The sequence below is a fragment of the Pavona decussata genome, unplaced genomic scaffold, assembly GCF_977016875.1.
Source record: "Pavona decussata unplaced genomic scaffold, jaPavDecu1.1 SCAFFOLD_39, whole genome shotgun sequence".
Taxonomy (NCBI): Eukaryota; Metazoa; Cnidaria; class Anthozoa; order Scleractinia; family Agariciidae; genus Pavona; species Pavona decussata.
Window position 1 is genome coordinate 335,806 of NW_028145461.1, and position 15,978 is coordinate 351,783.

General features: G+C 39.2%; 1 protein-coding gene across 8 annotated transcripts in view; it reads left to right on the forward strand.

Annotated features, from left to right (window-relative positions):
* Positions 1-15,978, forward strand: part of LOC146483320 (uncharacterized) — a 76,499-nt gene that overhangs the window by 24,762 nt on the left and 35,759 nt on the right. For 2 of the 8 annotated variants that reach the window (XM_085106056.1, XM_085106057.1), the window contains exons 19-34: positions 519-875; positions 1,683-1,877; positions 2,564-2,805; positions 3,224-3,292; positions 9,977-10,027; positions 10,106-10,174; positions 10,439-10,507; positions 11,117-11,197; positions 11,551-11,622; positions 12,872-12,940; positions 13,223-13,291; positions 13,556-13,624; positions 14,047-14,115; positions 14,456-14,524; positions 15,109-15,177; positions 15,613-15,681. In XM_085106056.1, coding sequence (XP_084962182.1) covers positions 519-875; positions 1,683-1,877; positions 2,564-2,805; positions 3,224-3,292; positions 9,977-10,027; positions 10,106-10,174; positions 10,439-10,507; positions 11,117-11,197; positions 11,551-11,622; positions 12,872-12,940; positions 13,223-13,291; positions 13,556-13,624; positions 14,047-14,115; positions 14,456-14,524; positions 15,109-15,177; positions 15,613-15,681 — 1,688 coding nt within the window. The remainder of the gene's footprint in view (positions 1-518; positions 876-1,682; positions 1,878-2,563; positions 2,806-3,223; positions 3,293-9,976; positions 10,028-10,105; positions 10,175-10,438; positions 10,508-11,116; positions 11,198-11,550; positions 11,623-12,871; positions 12,941-13,222; positions 13,292-13,555; positions 13,625-14,046; positions 14,116-14,455; positions 14,525-15,108; positions 15,178-15,612; positions 15,682-15,978) is intronic. The other 6 variants (XM_085106058.1, XM_085106060.1, XM_085106059.1 and 3 more) reach the window with 6 other exon arrangements.

Genomic DNA, 15,978 nt, shown 5'->3' on the forward strand with positions numbered 1-15,978 from the left:
CTATTGACTTTTAAATGTAAAACAGTGTTGATGGTATTAAGTTCGCTTCACCCAGCTGTTAAAAGCATGAAAAATGTTCAATCGGTAAAGTTCATCATCATGTAAGGTCTTTCTTTCAATTTTGAAAGGTATAGGCAAACTTGCCTATGAATCGGGAATTGTCTTGCTTTCTACCATAAGCAATGAATATTGTTATGCCTTGCTTGTTTAAGACATGTTCCCTGATCTCTTGTACGCTTAAACTGAACACTTTAGAAGTCGTATGTCCTCTCTGGATCTACATATTCAGGGTGGGCAGCGTTATTTTTTAATTTTACGGAGTAGTTTTAATTTTTATTAAAATTTTACTCTATGTTAAAAAAATAAAAGAATTTTATTTTTGTTAATCAGTTTAAACCTGGATGATTTAATTGGGAGTAGGTTTGCAGTCTGCTTTGTTCCACCCGTAATGCATTTTTTGTGAATCCCCGAACTATTTAAAACTGATTCTCATATGCATACTTACTTACTTCTAACAGGCTTTAACCCTGTTCATCTTGTGGTGGGGCAAAGCGATTTTGTTGAAGCCTTCCCAACAGACGAACATCCAGAAGTAGAATTCATATTGGAAAATAGAATTGAAAAGAAAACTGTTTCTAATGACCCCAACGATTCCATGGATCTCTCTGAAGAGGGACGCCTGCATGACACGCCCATTGATGAAACAGATCGTGATTCCTGGACTTCAGAGGAAGATAATGCTTGCTCCAAGGACGTTGGTATTCAGTGCGATCTTGTTGACGTCTTGGCCATGTTGGCAGAATATCAGAAAAACGCAAATGAGGATAACATGCCATTGTATGTGTCAGCCATGAATATGACACGAGATGGCACAGGTATGTCAATGACTGAAGTTAGTGCTTTAAATTGTAAAAAGTTTACTTTCAGTTGCTTACTTGCAAGAGCATCAGCTGGTGAATCAATAACTGCTCGTATACGGTCGGCAAACGCACCAATGTATCATGTACATAAAAAAAGGAGAATTTGCTTTCTTTTGCCATTTAGTCTCTTCTGAAAATTGTCATTTATTTAGCTTGGATACTGCCATCCGGAGTTGTTTAGTGAAACCAATCCAATGTCATGTCATGTGGGTTCAGATATTTCTAGCATAGAGCACATGAGAAGAGTCATGAGCAATACTTGTATTCAGGAAACCGGTTTTCCGACCTGGTTTGTTTTTTTCCACGGTCATGGGTGGCAGTTAAATCAAGAGAAACATCTTTGCCCTTCAGGGGTTTCTCTTGATCTTACCATTTAGCCCAACAAAGGAGACCTCTTAGTAGGAAAAACCATGCAGAACCCGTTGTTATAGCGTGCAGCGAACAATTGATTCAAAGAGAAATAGTTATGCTGATTGCAATGTTGAAGTTAGTCTTTCTCTTTGTAGCCACTGCGGCAACTTGTCTGCAGCCAATTTGCCAGTTACATGCAGTCAAACGCATATTCTTCGGTTCGTTATGAGCGAAGTTTCAATAACCGTTTCAACACTAATTGCTTACAGGTTGCCCCATGTAAGAGCAAATTCATTGAATAATCAGTTACAATTCAATGTTCTCTTGGAGACTTGCCAAGTTTGTAGCTTCATGTCTCCTTAAAATCAAATGAAATACAAGCGTCCAGTGTCTATTTTTATTTTGTTTCAGGCTACGATCCAGTGCAAGTGATGTTAAGGGATCGTAGTGATTCTAATCCTGCGGAAGATGAAGCTGTTGATAAACAAAGTGGCAGTTTCACGATGGATTTGTCACGTCCTCCACCACCCCCCACGGGATCCACACTTGCTGGTGGCTTCCCTCCAGCTGACGAAATAGAAGATCACCAGTCTGAGTTCCCTGAAGGTATGTAGCGAGTCAGGCATCAACAGAAAAACTTACCTCAGGGTTTATTTTAGAGTGAGGCATTGCGACCTTATTGCGACATTACCGCAGTTATTTATATACTTGTCGTGGGTTCGATTTCCGCCGAGGTCGGAAATTTTGTGCGATCTCCTATTTCCTTACTAGGGCTAACGCTCAATAGGAAATTCACGGGTTCACTTTAACACTACAACATGCACTGCAGAGTTAATTCTCTGATCTATCATTTGTGTCTTTAGTGCTAGCGGCACAACATTCATTTATACTTGGGTATACAATTTGCAGTAGCGGGTCAAACTTGGCGCACAAAATTTCGGTGCCAGGCGAGCCCATGTTCTTGTTACAAAAAAAAAATGACAATGGAGTCGCTTCTTCGAAAATGATCATTTATTTACCAGTCGTTATGCAACTACAAAGTTAATATACAGTGGTGTATCTTAAAAGGAATTTACAGTGTAAAACGTATATTTTGCAGCACCAATTTACCATTAAATTTTACGTTTTTGTGTGCGAAGTTCAAGTAGTTCTAAAATCTCTGAGAGGTGGGTTGGTGGTGCTGGAAAGGGGGGGGGGAGGGGGGGGGGTTGGATGATACATGTGATGGGTCTTACTGCAGCAATAAATCTTGCAAAACAGATGTTGTTTACTATCACTGCATTTCTTTTCAGCCGACTCCCCCGATCCCTTGTTTACCTCTAGAGATGGCAGTGACTCTGTGTTCAACCGAACAGACGACTCGATCAACTACGCAGAGGAGAGAGATGTATTAACGGAAATGCCACAGGGAAGCAGTGCTGTAAACCGGTTTGACCGGTTTTTGAAGGAGAGAAAGGACTCCGAACTGCTGAATCTGCAGAAAATAAAAGAAAATCTGGATGAGAGTGGCAGCGGAGGGACAACGGATGTCAAGGTTAGATGTTGTAATTTTGTCAATTCCTGTCATTAACTCCCGTTAGAGCAAATTTCAGTTGAGTCTTTCAAGTGATTTACCGTTGTCTTGTTCATCTCTAGTACGTTCCTCGATGAAGGAGAAAATTACTTGCACCGACTCTCTCAACCAGTTACAATTGGAAGTACACTGTAAAACCTGTCGTGACTTGCCCATACGTCTGCATTAAATCTTTGCGAATTCTGATTGGTTTTGATTGATTACTTTGGTGAGTTTTACAAAAGACTTTTAAAAAGAGCAACGTGGTGGGAAATTAATTACTTCATGTAATTTTAAATGAAAGACAAAAGTCTGTTTGAGATATGGAAGAAGTGTTAGTCTCGTGAGACTAGAGTAGGAAGGAACGCCTTCAGAGCACAATGTTTCTTACATTTTTCAGACTTTGAAGGATCTGGAAGAAGAAAACGAACTTCTCAGAAGACAAGTGCAAATGTTGGAAAACACAACAGTAAGTCTCAACGATTATTATGAAATAGGCAACCCTGAATATGATCAGTTGCGCGCTCTAGTTGTTTTCGCTTCTTGGATACCAGCTTACCGTGTAGCATGAAAATTTTGCGGGAGTTTTATTTTGCGGATTGGCCATTTTTTGTGGTTTGCGGAACTAATTTTTGCGGTTCGAGATGACTGAAATTTCTGCTGGGAACTAATTTTTGCGATGCTCTGGTTCAAGTAGCAGAATATTTTAATGGAAGAAACCTGAATAGTTTTATTGCACGGTCAACACGGTTACATATCACATATCACTTAAATACCTTACTGCGCAAAGGGACTGAACAACAACAAAACAAAGAGCCTACCCCTACCATTCTCAGCCAAACACTGTTTCGTTAATACGGTTTGCCACCACCGAAATTACCACATTTACCGTACTTTATTTTTTAAGAAAGCAGTATGAATGTTTGAATTACCGTAGCTGAAACCTTTCAAGGCATATGCTGATACATGAGAGGGGCTTTCGAGTGAAAGATTCAGCTAACATATATAGCTATATATAACTTTTCGAGACTTAATTGGGAGCGGCCGGCTAAAATTATGGAAAACTATGCCCTACGTACTGTAACGCAATGACTGACAGACTCAGTCGATAATTGAAAATAGTTGAAATTCTGCGCTTCTGCACTTCTGTGCAGGCCGCTGCAGAAGCGCCACTAGAGCATGGTTGGTCTGCTGCATGATTCAAGTCTGGACGTTCCTTCAGATGACCCATTCGTGCCAATCTAATGTACTGAATTGCTTTACTCTTGACAGCTCTCGTTGCTTTTTCCAGAGGAAAATCATGTTAATGTTCTTGTTTAAGTCCAGTGTAGTGATTGCTCCAGTAGCATAAGTCTATTAAAAGCAGAGTTTTTAATTTGACTGACGGGAGTTAATTTTTGCGGCGTTTTATTTTGCGGGTATTATTTTCTGCGGGAACAAAATTTTGCGGATCGAGCTCAATCCGCAAAATCCGCAAAAATTGGAACCCGCAAAATTTTCATGCTACACGGTATTTTCAACTTATTAAGAGAGAATGTCTGTGAAGACCGCGTGATATCAGTAAAATGTGGCACATGCTTCAAAAATTCAAAATCTTCATATTTCGCTCAGAGATACCCTATGATAAGCCAACAAACGTGATATATTTTTTTCGTTCAAAGCTGGCTGTATTTTCAAGAAAATTCTCAAAACTGTAACGGGCGCCGACCGTCATAAAATGGCGGAAATTAGTGCGTCGAGTGACAACACAAGAACTTCGCTCGTGTAAAGCGCAAAAGGAAGCACAGTTTTTTCAAATTGGTATATTTGTGTAAGAGTCATTGGCAAATGATTCAAGTCTAAAACCAGGATTGTTTACCTAACTGGGAATGCACGGCAAGAGTTTAAAAATCACCAATATTTCATTGTTTAAAAATCTTATTTTGGAGCAGTTTTTCAATAAACGTTTTTCCCATGCGGTATAACTCAGAAGCGCTTGAAATTAAGGCTGTGATTAGTGGAAATAGTCTTGTTTTCAAGGATATAAAAATTAGTCTGGGGCTCTTAATTTCTGCACGGAAAAAACACGCTCTATGTCGAGAAAAATCACAAACTCCACTTGTCAACAAACACAAATAATCGAATTAGAGTCTGTTATCGAAGCCAATATTCCAAGCAAATCTTAGTGCTTAGCACCGTATTTGATTTGAAAGTCAACATTACAAGTTTACCTTGCAAAACTTGTGGCTGTAGATTGCTTTTCGTCGCCACTCTCCCTTCAAAATTGTTATCTTCCCTTCGACCATGTTTACCAAAGCACAAGTAATCAACAACCTTACGTACGACTCCTGCATGAAAGATTACAGTTCCTGACAGATTCAACCATATTTGAGTCTCCACACAGCTATAGCAAATAAGGTAACTCAATTGTACGATTAAGAACGATGATGCGATTATCTATAATCGCAGAAGAAGAAATTTTGCAGCCCGAAGACGCACACAAGAGGAATGAGACGTTTGTCACGCAATGAGACCGAGCGCGCAGGACACCCAACAAAATTAACAACCAGATTATATTTTTTTTCCGCGGCAGTTTGTCTGCGTCCGACTTCAAGCTTAAAATCCCCTAGCTGACATGGTACTAAATCTGTTACCAGCTTTTTATCTTTTAGGATGGGATTTTTTAGTACAAATGTTTTACAAGCAGATGCCTTGTACATCGTGCACGTGCAATGGACAGAATGGTACCATTGGGGGGGGGGGGGGTGGGGGGGCTGGTGTCAAATAAAACAACAAAAGAGAACCGCATTTAAAGGCAATTACAATTACTTCTTTACGATAAGAAAGTTCGCGCCTTATGTAAGCTACGCTCAAATAAATCAACCATTTATTAAAATCATCTTTTACATTATTCAGATGTACACTACCCGCGTTTAGCGAAAGCTATTCAAGGCGGGTAGTGTAACACGGGACGGTGGTGTAAGTGTCGCCTGAAGGTTAGCCTAACAGTGGTATAAATGCCATCAATGCTTTTAGCACTCAGCTTGTAAGGCCAATGAAGAACATACTTAAAGCAAAAAGCAGGTAAGAGCCCGGAAAACGAAACTTATTGCTGGCAGATGCAGCCTAGACAAACTGACTGAATCTTTTTCATGTAAGGCTGTTTGCGATGAACTGATGTGTCAGTGACATGTCAAAAGACAAACAAATGTCCTTTAGAAGGACAACATTTTCAATGCCCTTTGTAACATCAGCTAGGCTTAGCTTGAGCTACACAGTTTCATATGGCCCATGAATCCGGATTAATTGCAATTTACAGTCACGGCATATTCCTACCCAAAGCAACGATAATTATTAGGATAACTGTGCTCCTGAAAATTAAAAAAAACAAAAATTTTCTAGAATAATATTAAGCACCGCAGGGTTCTAACCACGGCCGCACCCATACGCATGGTCAGAAATATTTAGAGAAGAAGGTTAGACCCTCAAATGGTTCGGATGGCCACGTTGAAATTTTTATGGCGGCCCCGTCTCCAATTTGGAGATGTAAAATAACCACTGTAATGAGCCCTGGATATGACCACTCTCAGTACCAGCGATTAGTCTGAAGGGGTTCTGAGGGAATATAATGAGACTACAAAATTGTGTAACTGTCAGAGTTCAGTTTATTTGAGAGAACTTAACGGAGTTCTTCACAGATTAGTAGCTACGGCTATAAAAAGTATCCATAATAATAATAATAATAATAATTAATAATAATAATAATAATAATAATAATAATAATAATAATAATAAAAGCATAAGCGTTGCATTTATAGTTGGGTTTCCAGGAAAATAAGCCGGCATGTTGGTTTCATTTGCGGAAAAAATTTAAGTTCGTGATAAACATTATAATTAAATTATCGCACACCAAAAACAGGCTAGTTATTAAAAAAACGAGCTTCTTGTTGCAAGTATATGTTAATTTTTTTCCGACTTACGGCTTTTCGCTCACTTTGAAAATAAGACACAACTCTTAAATTTCATATTGACCTTCCCCTAACATGAATTAGCAAAACTACGTTGCCGTACGGGAAAATTTGTACCTGTTGGCTCTGGTACGTCTTAGATAGTCTGCGAAAGCGCCTTGTTAATACCGCGGTCAGCCTTGCGCGATTTCCCTTTGGCGTAGCTCGATAAGGTATCGTTGAGAACCTCTCCACCACCCAATGCCCAAAGAGGAGGGATGAACTGGACAGATGGTCATGCCCGAAATGTCACAAGGTGCAGTGAAAATTGAAGCCCGTGCAAAAATTAAGTTGATCTCCGACTCAACATCACTTACGCCGACAGACTGTGTGTGTGCTGATCATGAGATGCTTTTTCCACATGAAAGCAACGGGAGGATAAGGGCACTTTTTTCCTTTTGCTCGTCTTCGTTTATCTTGGGAGCACTGTCCCCCAGCTAACCTCTGAAAAGAGCAAAATTTTGATATCCATTTCATGTGTTATCCGGAAGGACAACGTGGCTGCGCGATCATCTGTTTGTTTAAAAATTTTGAATGACGCGATGGTCATTATATCATTAGGATTGGTTCACCTTATTAAATTTGGTTTTCTTTAGTGTTGAGCGCTCCCGCTTTTCCCTTCCCATTATTTTATTACTACTTTCCTTCTTCTAAATTTTACATTTGTTTATTTCCTTCATTTCTTCCTTTGTTTGCTTACAAGTTCGTTTTCTTTCTTTCTTTTTTTCTTTCTATCGTTCGGGCTGCTTGTCTGTCGGTCGGTGGTTCTTTCTTCCTTAACCTATCTCGTTCTTTTTGGCGTTTTTTCCATTTGTTTTAAGAATTTTAGATCACAGAGTGTCTTTTATAACAAACCAAAATTATTTCCTTATCCGCAAGACTTGTGTAACACCTGAAGGAATATTGGTAACCAAGCCTTCCTTGTAAGGAGTGTGATATGTCATTGCGTGACACACAAATGAAATGCATGGATTGAAGAAGTCAAAACGACAGTGTCGCTCAGTAATCGAAAATCTCGCTCAATGGTCATTTTGTTGCGATGAAACAAGCTCAGTTGTACGTTAGAGAAAGATAGCAGATATGGTGTATTTGAAACTGCGAAGAATAGCGCCGATGTTTGTACAAGAGCCACCCAGGTATCGTTCAAATAGTTTTTGATTTCGTAAACTCGCTGTCAGAGGGAAGATGGTAATTTTGAAGAGAAAGTAGGAATGAAACTAATCTACAGCCACTGTTTTAGCAAGGTAAACTTGTAATGTCGACCTTTTAATCAAATAGGTGCTAAGCACTAAGATTTGCTTGGAATTTTGGCTTCGATAACAGAGACTAATTCGATTATTTGTGTTTGTTGACAAGTGGAGTTTGTGATTTTCTCGACATAGAGCATGGTTTTTTCGTGCAGAAGTTAAAAGCCCCAGACTAATTTTTATGTCCTTGAAAACAAGACTATTTCCACTAATCACAACCTTAACCTCAAGCGCTTCTGAGTTATACCGCATGGGAAAAATGTTTATTGAAAAACTGCTCCAAAATGAGATTTTTAAATAATGAAATATTGGTGATTTTCAAACTCGTGCCGTGCATTCCCAGTTAAGTAAACAATCCTGGTTTTAGACTTGAATCATTTGCCAATGACTCTTACACAAATATACCAATTTGAAAAAACCGTGCTTCCTTTTGCCCTTTACACGAGCGAAGTTCTTGTGTTGTTACTCGACGCACTAATTTCCGCCATTTTGTGACGGTCGGCGCCCGTTACAGTTATTGGTAATTTTCTGGAAAACAAAAGCAGAGCTGAACATAAGAAATACACCAAGTTTATTAACTCATCATAGAGTGTGTCTGAGCAAAATATGAGGGTAGTCAATTTTTGAGCCCTGTGCCATCACTCACTCGGTCATGAAAAAAAGGCGCTCTTAAGATGTTGCCCAAATGATTATACGATTTTAAAGCCAACTCATCGTTGCGAGTACTGTTGGCTCTCAACCCCTGTATTACCATTGCTTTTATTTGTAAACGATGAGTTAAAAAAAAAAAAAACTTGTGGGGTCGTTTTACAACTTAAAAATACGATTCTAATACTAATGTAACACTAATAATACTTATACAACTTATACAGTTAAGTAGACAATGAAAATGTCATCCCTCTCTCGAAATGTTTGAGGGGATTCAATATACAGTGAAAGTTTTTCAGTGTGTGCGTTTTTCGAACTTTTCTTGCATACTCTCCTGTGCTGTTAACATTTTGATGGTATGGCGTTAAAGCGTTCCAAATAATGGATTGTGCTGCAAACTATTGCAGCGTAATCCTTGGGTGCTCACTATTTTTGGCATAAATACGAAATGTTTTAGCTTGTCTTAAAAGAACATTGATAACATGCAAAATGTATGAACATCAGCTGTAAATCCCAAAAGGAGTAATAAAAATGCATCACTTTGACCAGAAGCCCATAATTTTAGAAGTACTCCAAATGGAATGATACGTACCATTTGATTTTTCCAACTGGAATTTCCAGGTTTTCCATGTAAATGGTAAGCACCTCTTGAGTCTACATTTTAGACTGTTGAAACAACTATGATATAGACAATTAATTCCAGACACGACTGTTCTTAGTGGCCTGGCCTTTGAATGAAAGAGGGTGGAGTTGAATTTGTTTTGATACAAACCTTCCTTCTTTGCAAATGTAGATGATGATGATCAGAAACTATTAAGCATAAGAATAAATACCTTTTACTAACCGAATGTGAGGTCCGTGCATGCTGTAAGTTACGGACCGAGTTTTTTCCTGTTGATTTATAGCCCAAAGCGCGCGGGCCATAAATCAACGGGAAAAAACGAGGATCCGTAACTTACAGCACGGTCCGAGAAAACGAGGTTAGTAAGATATTTATTATATCTCTGAGGTTAAATTTTCAAGTTTAGCGGCCGTACAGTGAAATATAGTTCGCAAAATTGAGCAATCACACCGCGCATACTAATTGAGAGATGTAATAAAATGATTTACACCTAAAAAGTAGAAACGTTTTTCTTATCATCAAAACAAGGTCAAGGCTAGCTTTGCTTCCTGTCAAAGGAAACACTGAACTATAAAACAGGTGAGCTATGTTATTGGCGCTGATTTCCTGCTTACGAATGTACGAAACTGTGAAATTCATTTTCTTTGCAGAATGCTGAAGAACTCGAAAATGAGATAGCTGTACTTAAGAAGCAAGTCGAGGTATGAAGTGATTAAATTGGTTCACTGAAGTTTTAAAACAGTGTATATTGTAATTGTGTGTTGTATTTTCATTTTTAGTCTGCAAAGGATTTGGAGGAGGAAAACCAATTGCTCAAAGAGGAAATTAATATCTTGAGAGAATCAGCGGTAAGTAGCTTTAGTGTCAAAATTTGTCACTCTATGTCGAGTCTTTGTGGGTGGTATGGGTGAGGAGGGTGTGGAGCAGTACGTGATCTGTGGGGTGGTCCATAGGTCTTGGCAGGGCAGGTTCGCGTTGCGTAATATATTTAGCTTGCAATTTAGCTGATCGTCGCGGATCATCTGCGGTGCACTGAATCGCTGCCCCATAGCACCCTCTATGTTTTTTTTAAAATCTATATTAAATATGTTTTTCGTTGTATTTTTCTATAGTTACTTGAAGATTTAGAGGAGGAGAATGGATCGCTCAAGGAAAAAATCAAAATGCTTGAAGAAATGGTGGTGAGCAAACACGGTCCATCTTTTTCTGTCATTGTACTTGATAGGAGCAACGTAGGGCAAGTTGAAAACATTGCTATGATTCCGGTTGCCCGACCGATCCCTATGTTCTGGGATTCTAAAAGGTCCTAAACAACCCCCGTCCTGAAGGTTCTCGCCCTTGAAGTAAAGTGTTCGCTGTGACTGCTGGAAAACATGCTCAATGATCACAAATATCTAACGTCAGACTCTAGCAGTTTGCAATAGGCCATTTCCGAGTTACTGTGAACCTCATCATGGAAGCGAGGCTAAGTGCAAAGGTTTTCATACGAAAATTAATTTTGTTTGCATATGAATGAAAACTAATTTTCGTATAAAAACTTTGCACTTAGCCTCGCTTTCATAATGAGGTTCAAAGCAACTCGGAAATGGCCTATTGCTGCGATCACTTACATCGCTGTATACCTTATACCCATGCGATAGCTGTGATCGTTTTAAGCGCTTTTTCAGCGGTCATGTTAACCATATCGAAACAATTTTTAGAGTTGAGGTCGTCTGAGTCGGTCTCTCTGAGAATTCCCCCCATTTGTGCCCATTTCAATCTAAATTTGATCAATATATTTCGTTTTTTAGGTCGCTGATCAGGATGTCAAGGCAGTTGAGAAGGAGAACGAAGAACTGAGGGACAAAATCAAAATTCTTGAGGAATCTACGGTAAAATACAGTATTTTTGAAAACTGCTCTATTCCTTTAAACTTTAAAGACCCAGTGATGTCGGCAACTTTGGCAGTCGCACAGAAAAACCGGAAAAAATTGGAAGGGGCTGAAATTCATGTGTTTTCGATACTCGGTGCGATGCAACTGACCTATTAAGTTAGCTGGAAGCTGGAGATGCTTCACCCCGTCATCCATCCATGGCTAACTTGATTTGGATAACGTGACACAAATTTCTAGGAAGATTTTATTGAAATTCGGTGGTTCCTTCGTTCGACCCTTGTATGAACTAAAACTAAAACTAAATCAACACTTACAGATTTGTCTATGTATGTCGTTTTATTTTCTTTTAGAATACTGAAGACCTTGAAAGGGAAAATGATTTCCTAAAAGAGCAAGTGGAAATGCTATCAGCTGAACCGGAGGTAAGGCCGTTTTTCACAGAGAGTTTTAAAATGTCTGCGACGTCAGCGTGCGCGCTAGCTTCTTTGAAAAGTCCATGTTTCAATCTCGAATGCTTATCATGATTAAATGCTAAGTGCGGGAGAATCAAAGACACCTACTTTTTCCAAAGATGCTTGAACTTGTCAGAGTTTGGGGTCAGGGACAGCACAGAATACATGAATACTCCGTCAACAGGCCATTTTTCAGGTGCTTCGTGACCTCATTATAAAAGCGAGGCTAATTGCAAAGTTTTATTATGAAAATTAGTTTTCATTCATATGTAAATGAAACTAATTTTCATATGAAAAGCTTTGCACTTAGCCTCGCTTTCATAATGAGGTTCACAGCAACTCAGAAATGGACTATTTTCGGTCACTGTTGTAGAAGAAAACAACATCAAACGCAAAAGCCAACTCCATTTCCTTTCGTACTAAACGCTTTCTTGCCTGAAGTTTCCAAGAAATTTCGGTAGAAAGTGCAAGGAAACATATCCTGATTAATAGTGACAGGTTTTCAGAGAAGTCATTTTAGGCTGCAGAATAGGGGCACTTATATACCGGAAATGGAGGCAGTTGACGCGCTTTGCAGTATATGACAGGAGCCCCCCTAATCCCCCCCCCCCCCTCCCCGTTCTTGAAGAAAGGGGAGCGCCCATTGTGGAGGGAGGCTTTTTGGGTTAACGCGCTCCTCCGTACCTTGGTACTCCAAAACAGGGCTGAACACTTTATGGTGGTTACACAGTGTAGTATTCTTAATCTTTGTAGTCCTAACTTAGAAGAGAACAGAAGCTCATTTGTTAGACAGAGAACTGAGAGAATACAGCTCCATTTACGTAAGGATAAGCGTTTTGGAGTTAAGCACTGATGTGCACCATTTTGGCCAAAGCACTGATTTGAACAGTTAGCGGTCATCTGTTGTCATGGATAACTCTCTGAAATAGGTTAAAAATTACCATTTTCATCAGCTAGCCCCCGTTGGTGTAGTGGATATGGATAGGAGATATAAAGCAGTTGAGCCGGGTTCGAGGCGGACGTTATTAAGTTTCAAATAAGATGTCCAAGATGTTGAAATAAGGTGTCCAACCTTGTTTTGGAGTATTCATTCTAGTAACAACCCTTTGAGATACGTGTATTTACAAACCCTCACCCAAAGGGGAGCGCTTATTGGAGGAAGGGTGCTAATTCCAAATCAACTCGCCAGATTGTTTCTCTTTCACATTCATCGTTTCAGAGAATAAAAGAACTACAGGAGGAAAACGAAATGCTCCACGAGAAAATCCAAGCGCTGGAGGAGTCAACTGTGAGTTACATGAAATAAATTGTTAATTTTGGTCCTTACGATGCTTGATTTTTAATCTCATTCTTCGCCACATTAACATTTTCCTAGACAGTACTCCATTCAGCACTTGTGATCAACTCGCATCTTGTTCCCCATTTGAGTTGCTGGGCAGAAGGGCAGAATTCCTCCAGTTTTTCTAACAGTCCAAAGAGGTTCAAGTTTGCCCGGTTGAAATAAACTGCAGGGACTGTAGAAGTATGACTTTTCATGCCTGTCATTTTCCTATGTTTTGTTTGTTTTCAGAATGTGCAAGAAGTTGTAACTGAAAATTCACTTTTAAAGGAGCGAATTGAAACAATGGTGGAACAGGAGGTTTGTTAATCTCTTCATTAAAGGCGATTTCATGCGAGAAGAGTTTCCGAGATCCTAACTTCCTCGTTCACACTTTACAACCATTTCTCGCGTGTTTTCGCTGACTGTCCTACTCTCTCTAAGAGTTTGATCTGCTCTAGTTTTCATAGAATGAAAAAAAAAGTTCGAATTGTTATCCTCATTCGACTGCAAACTAACGTGTACTAGATCTACTCCCATGCGCTTGTCTGAATTCTTTTATTAATTTAACGTTTATTATTTCAGAGAATGAAAGAGCTAGAGGAGGAAAACGAACTGCTTCACGAAAAAATTCAAGCGCTGGAGGAGTCCACTGTGAGTAATTTGAGATGTGTTGTTAATTTTCATGCTTAAGTTAATACGTTGCTTGATTCCCAATCTTATCTTTCGCCATGACTGTTTTTAGAGAACACTTCTTTCAACACTCACAATCAACTCGCATCTCGTTCCCCATCTAAGTTGCTGGAGCCTTGATTCCTCCAGTTTTGTTATTAGTCCTTAGAGGTTCGATTTTTTTTGTTTAAACAATGTTTAGCAATTGCTCCAAAAGCTAACGCATAGCTTGTCTAGGTTCGAGTTTGCCCTGTTGAAATCTGTACAATTTTGATGGAATATCAATTGCATTGATAATGTTTACTTTTCCCGTTAATGCTTTGGATTTCTGCAAAAAGCAGGCACTATAAAAGGATGGCGTTTCCTGCTTTTCACATACATCCATTTGACTTGTTTGTTTTCAGAGTGTGGAAGACCTTGTAACTGAAAACTCGCTTTTGAAGGCGCAAATTGAAACTATGGTGGGACCCGAGGTTGGTGGATCTTTTTTTGTACGCCCATATAGCACAAGAGGGAGTATCCCTGAATTGATGACAACCCCTAACTCTTTCACTCCCATACTCAAGTCTTGCGCGTTTTCGTTACTGTCCTGCGCTCCCAAAGAGTTTGATTTGCTCTAATTTTCATAGAGTCAAGGAAGGTTCGAACCTTATTCACGTTCAGCCGCTAACTAATGCGTATTAGATCGACTCCCATGCGCTTACCAACATCATCTCGATTAGTGTCGATTAGTGTCTCACTCGTGTTGCATTAACCACTGAAATAAACAAGTCTTACGCTAGGGAAATAAACTTTGTGTTTTGTATGCTTCAGAGAGTGAAAGATTTGGAAGATGAAAATGAAACGCTGAAAGAAAAATTGCAGATCCTGGAAGAGGCTTCGGTGAGTCTGACAACGTTTTAGTCGTAGCGCGCTTATCTAGTTCGGATTGACCACATTTGCCACTGGCTTATTAAGCTGTACACTTAAATTTAATATTTTTCTGCAGAAGCAAAATTCTGTACTCGTGTATGACGACAAATTTACCTGTAAATTGTCATACAAAACCTTTATTTGGATGACGAATCAAATCATTCACTTGTGAAGGCATTCGACATAGTAATCACTTTGTAAAATGTATAATCTTGACAGTAAGAACGCCTACCCAAACGCACAAATTATGGTGTAGTCTTCCACAACTTTATAACCACCGATTAATTTCTGCCTGCTCTCATTGCATGAAACGTGTCACATGGTACAAAAACATCGGACAAGTTATCTTGCGATATCGGATAACTGTCGTCGCAGGCTTGAACGGGATTCGAACCCATGACCTCTGCGATACCGTTGCAATGCGCTTCCAGTAGCTGAGGACTTACAGTCATTAACATTTTCCTGATAAACTGTACACAACGTGATAGATTGTTGATATTTTGCGCTTGTCATTTCAGTGATAGATTGTTGATATTTTGCCCTTGTCATTTCAGAGAACAAAAGAACTAGAGGAGGAAAACGAAATACTTCATGAGAAAATCCAAGCTCTGGAGGAGTCCACTGTGAGTGATTTGAGATATGGTTTTAATTTCATGCTTTAGTTACAATGCTTGATTCCCAATCTTATCTTTCGCCATAACTGCTTCCAGTGAACACTCCTTTTAACACGCACAATCAACTCGCATCTCGTTCCTTATCTAATTCGGTGGAGCCTTTATTCCTCCAGTTTTATGAACAGTCCTAAGAGGTTCGAGATTTTTTATTTTATTTTATTTGATTTAAACAGTACTTTGCAATTGTTCCAAAAGCTAACGGATAGCTCATCTAGGGTCGAGTTTTTCCTGTTGTAATCTTTAAACTTTTGATGGAGCATACGTTGAAAATTGCTTTGATGTTTTTTTTCTTACCTTTTATTCTTTGGATTTCTACAAAAAGCAGGTGATATATAAGTATGACATTTCCTGCTTGTCATTTCCCTTCATTTTGTTTGTTTTCAGAATGTGGAAGACCTTGTAATTGAAAATTCGCTTTTGAAGGAGCAAATTGAAACTATGGTGGAACAGGAGGTTGGTGGATCTTTTCTTTTACGCCCATATAGCACAAGAGGGAGTATCCCTGAATTGATGACAACCCCTAACTCTTTCACTCCCATACTCAAGTCTTGCGCGTTTTCGTTACTGTCCTGCGCTCCCAAAGAGTTTGATTTGCTCTAATTTTCATAGAGTCAAGGAAAGTTCGAACCTTATTCACGTTCAGCCGCTAACTAATGCGTATTAGATCGACTCCCATGCGCTTACCAACATCATCTCGATTAGTGTCTCACTCGTGTTACATTAATCACTGAAATAAACAAGTCTAACGCT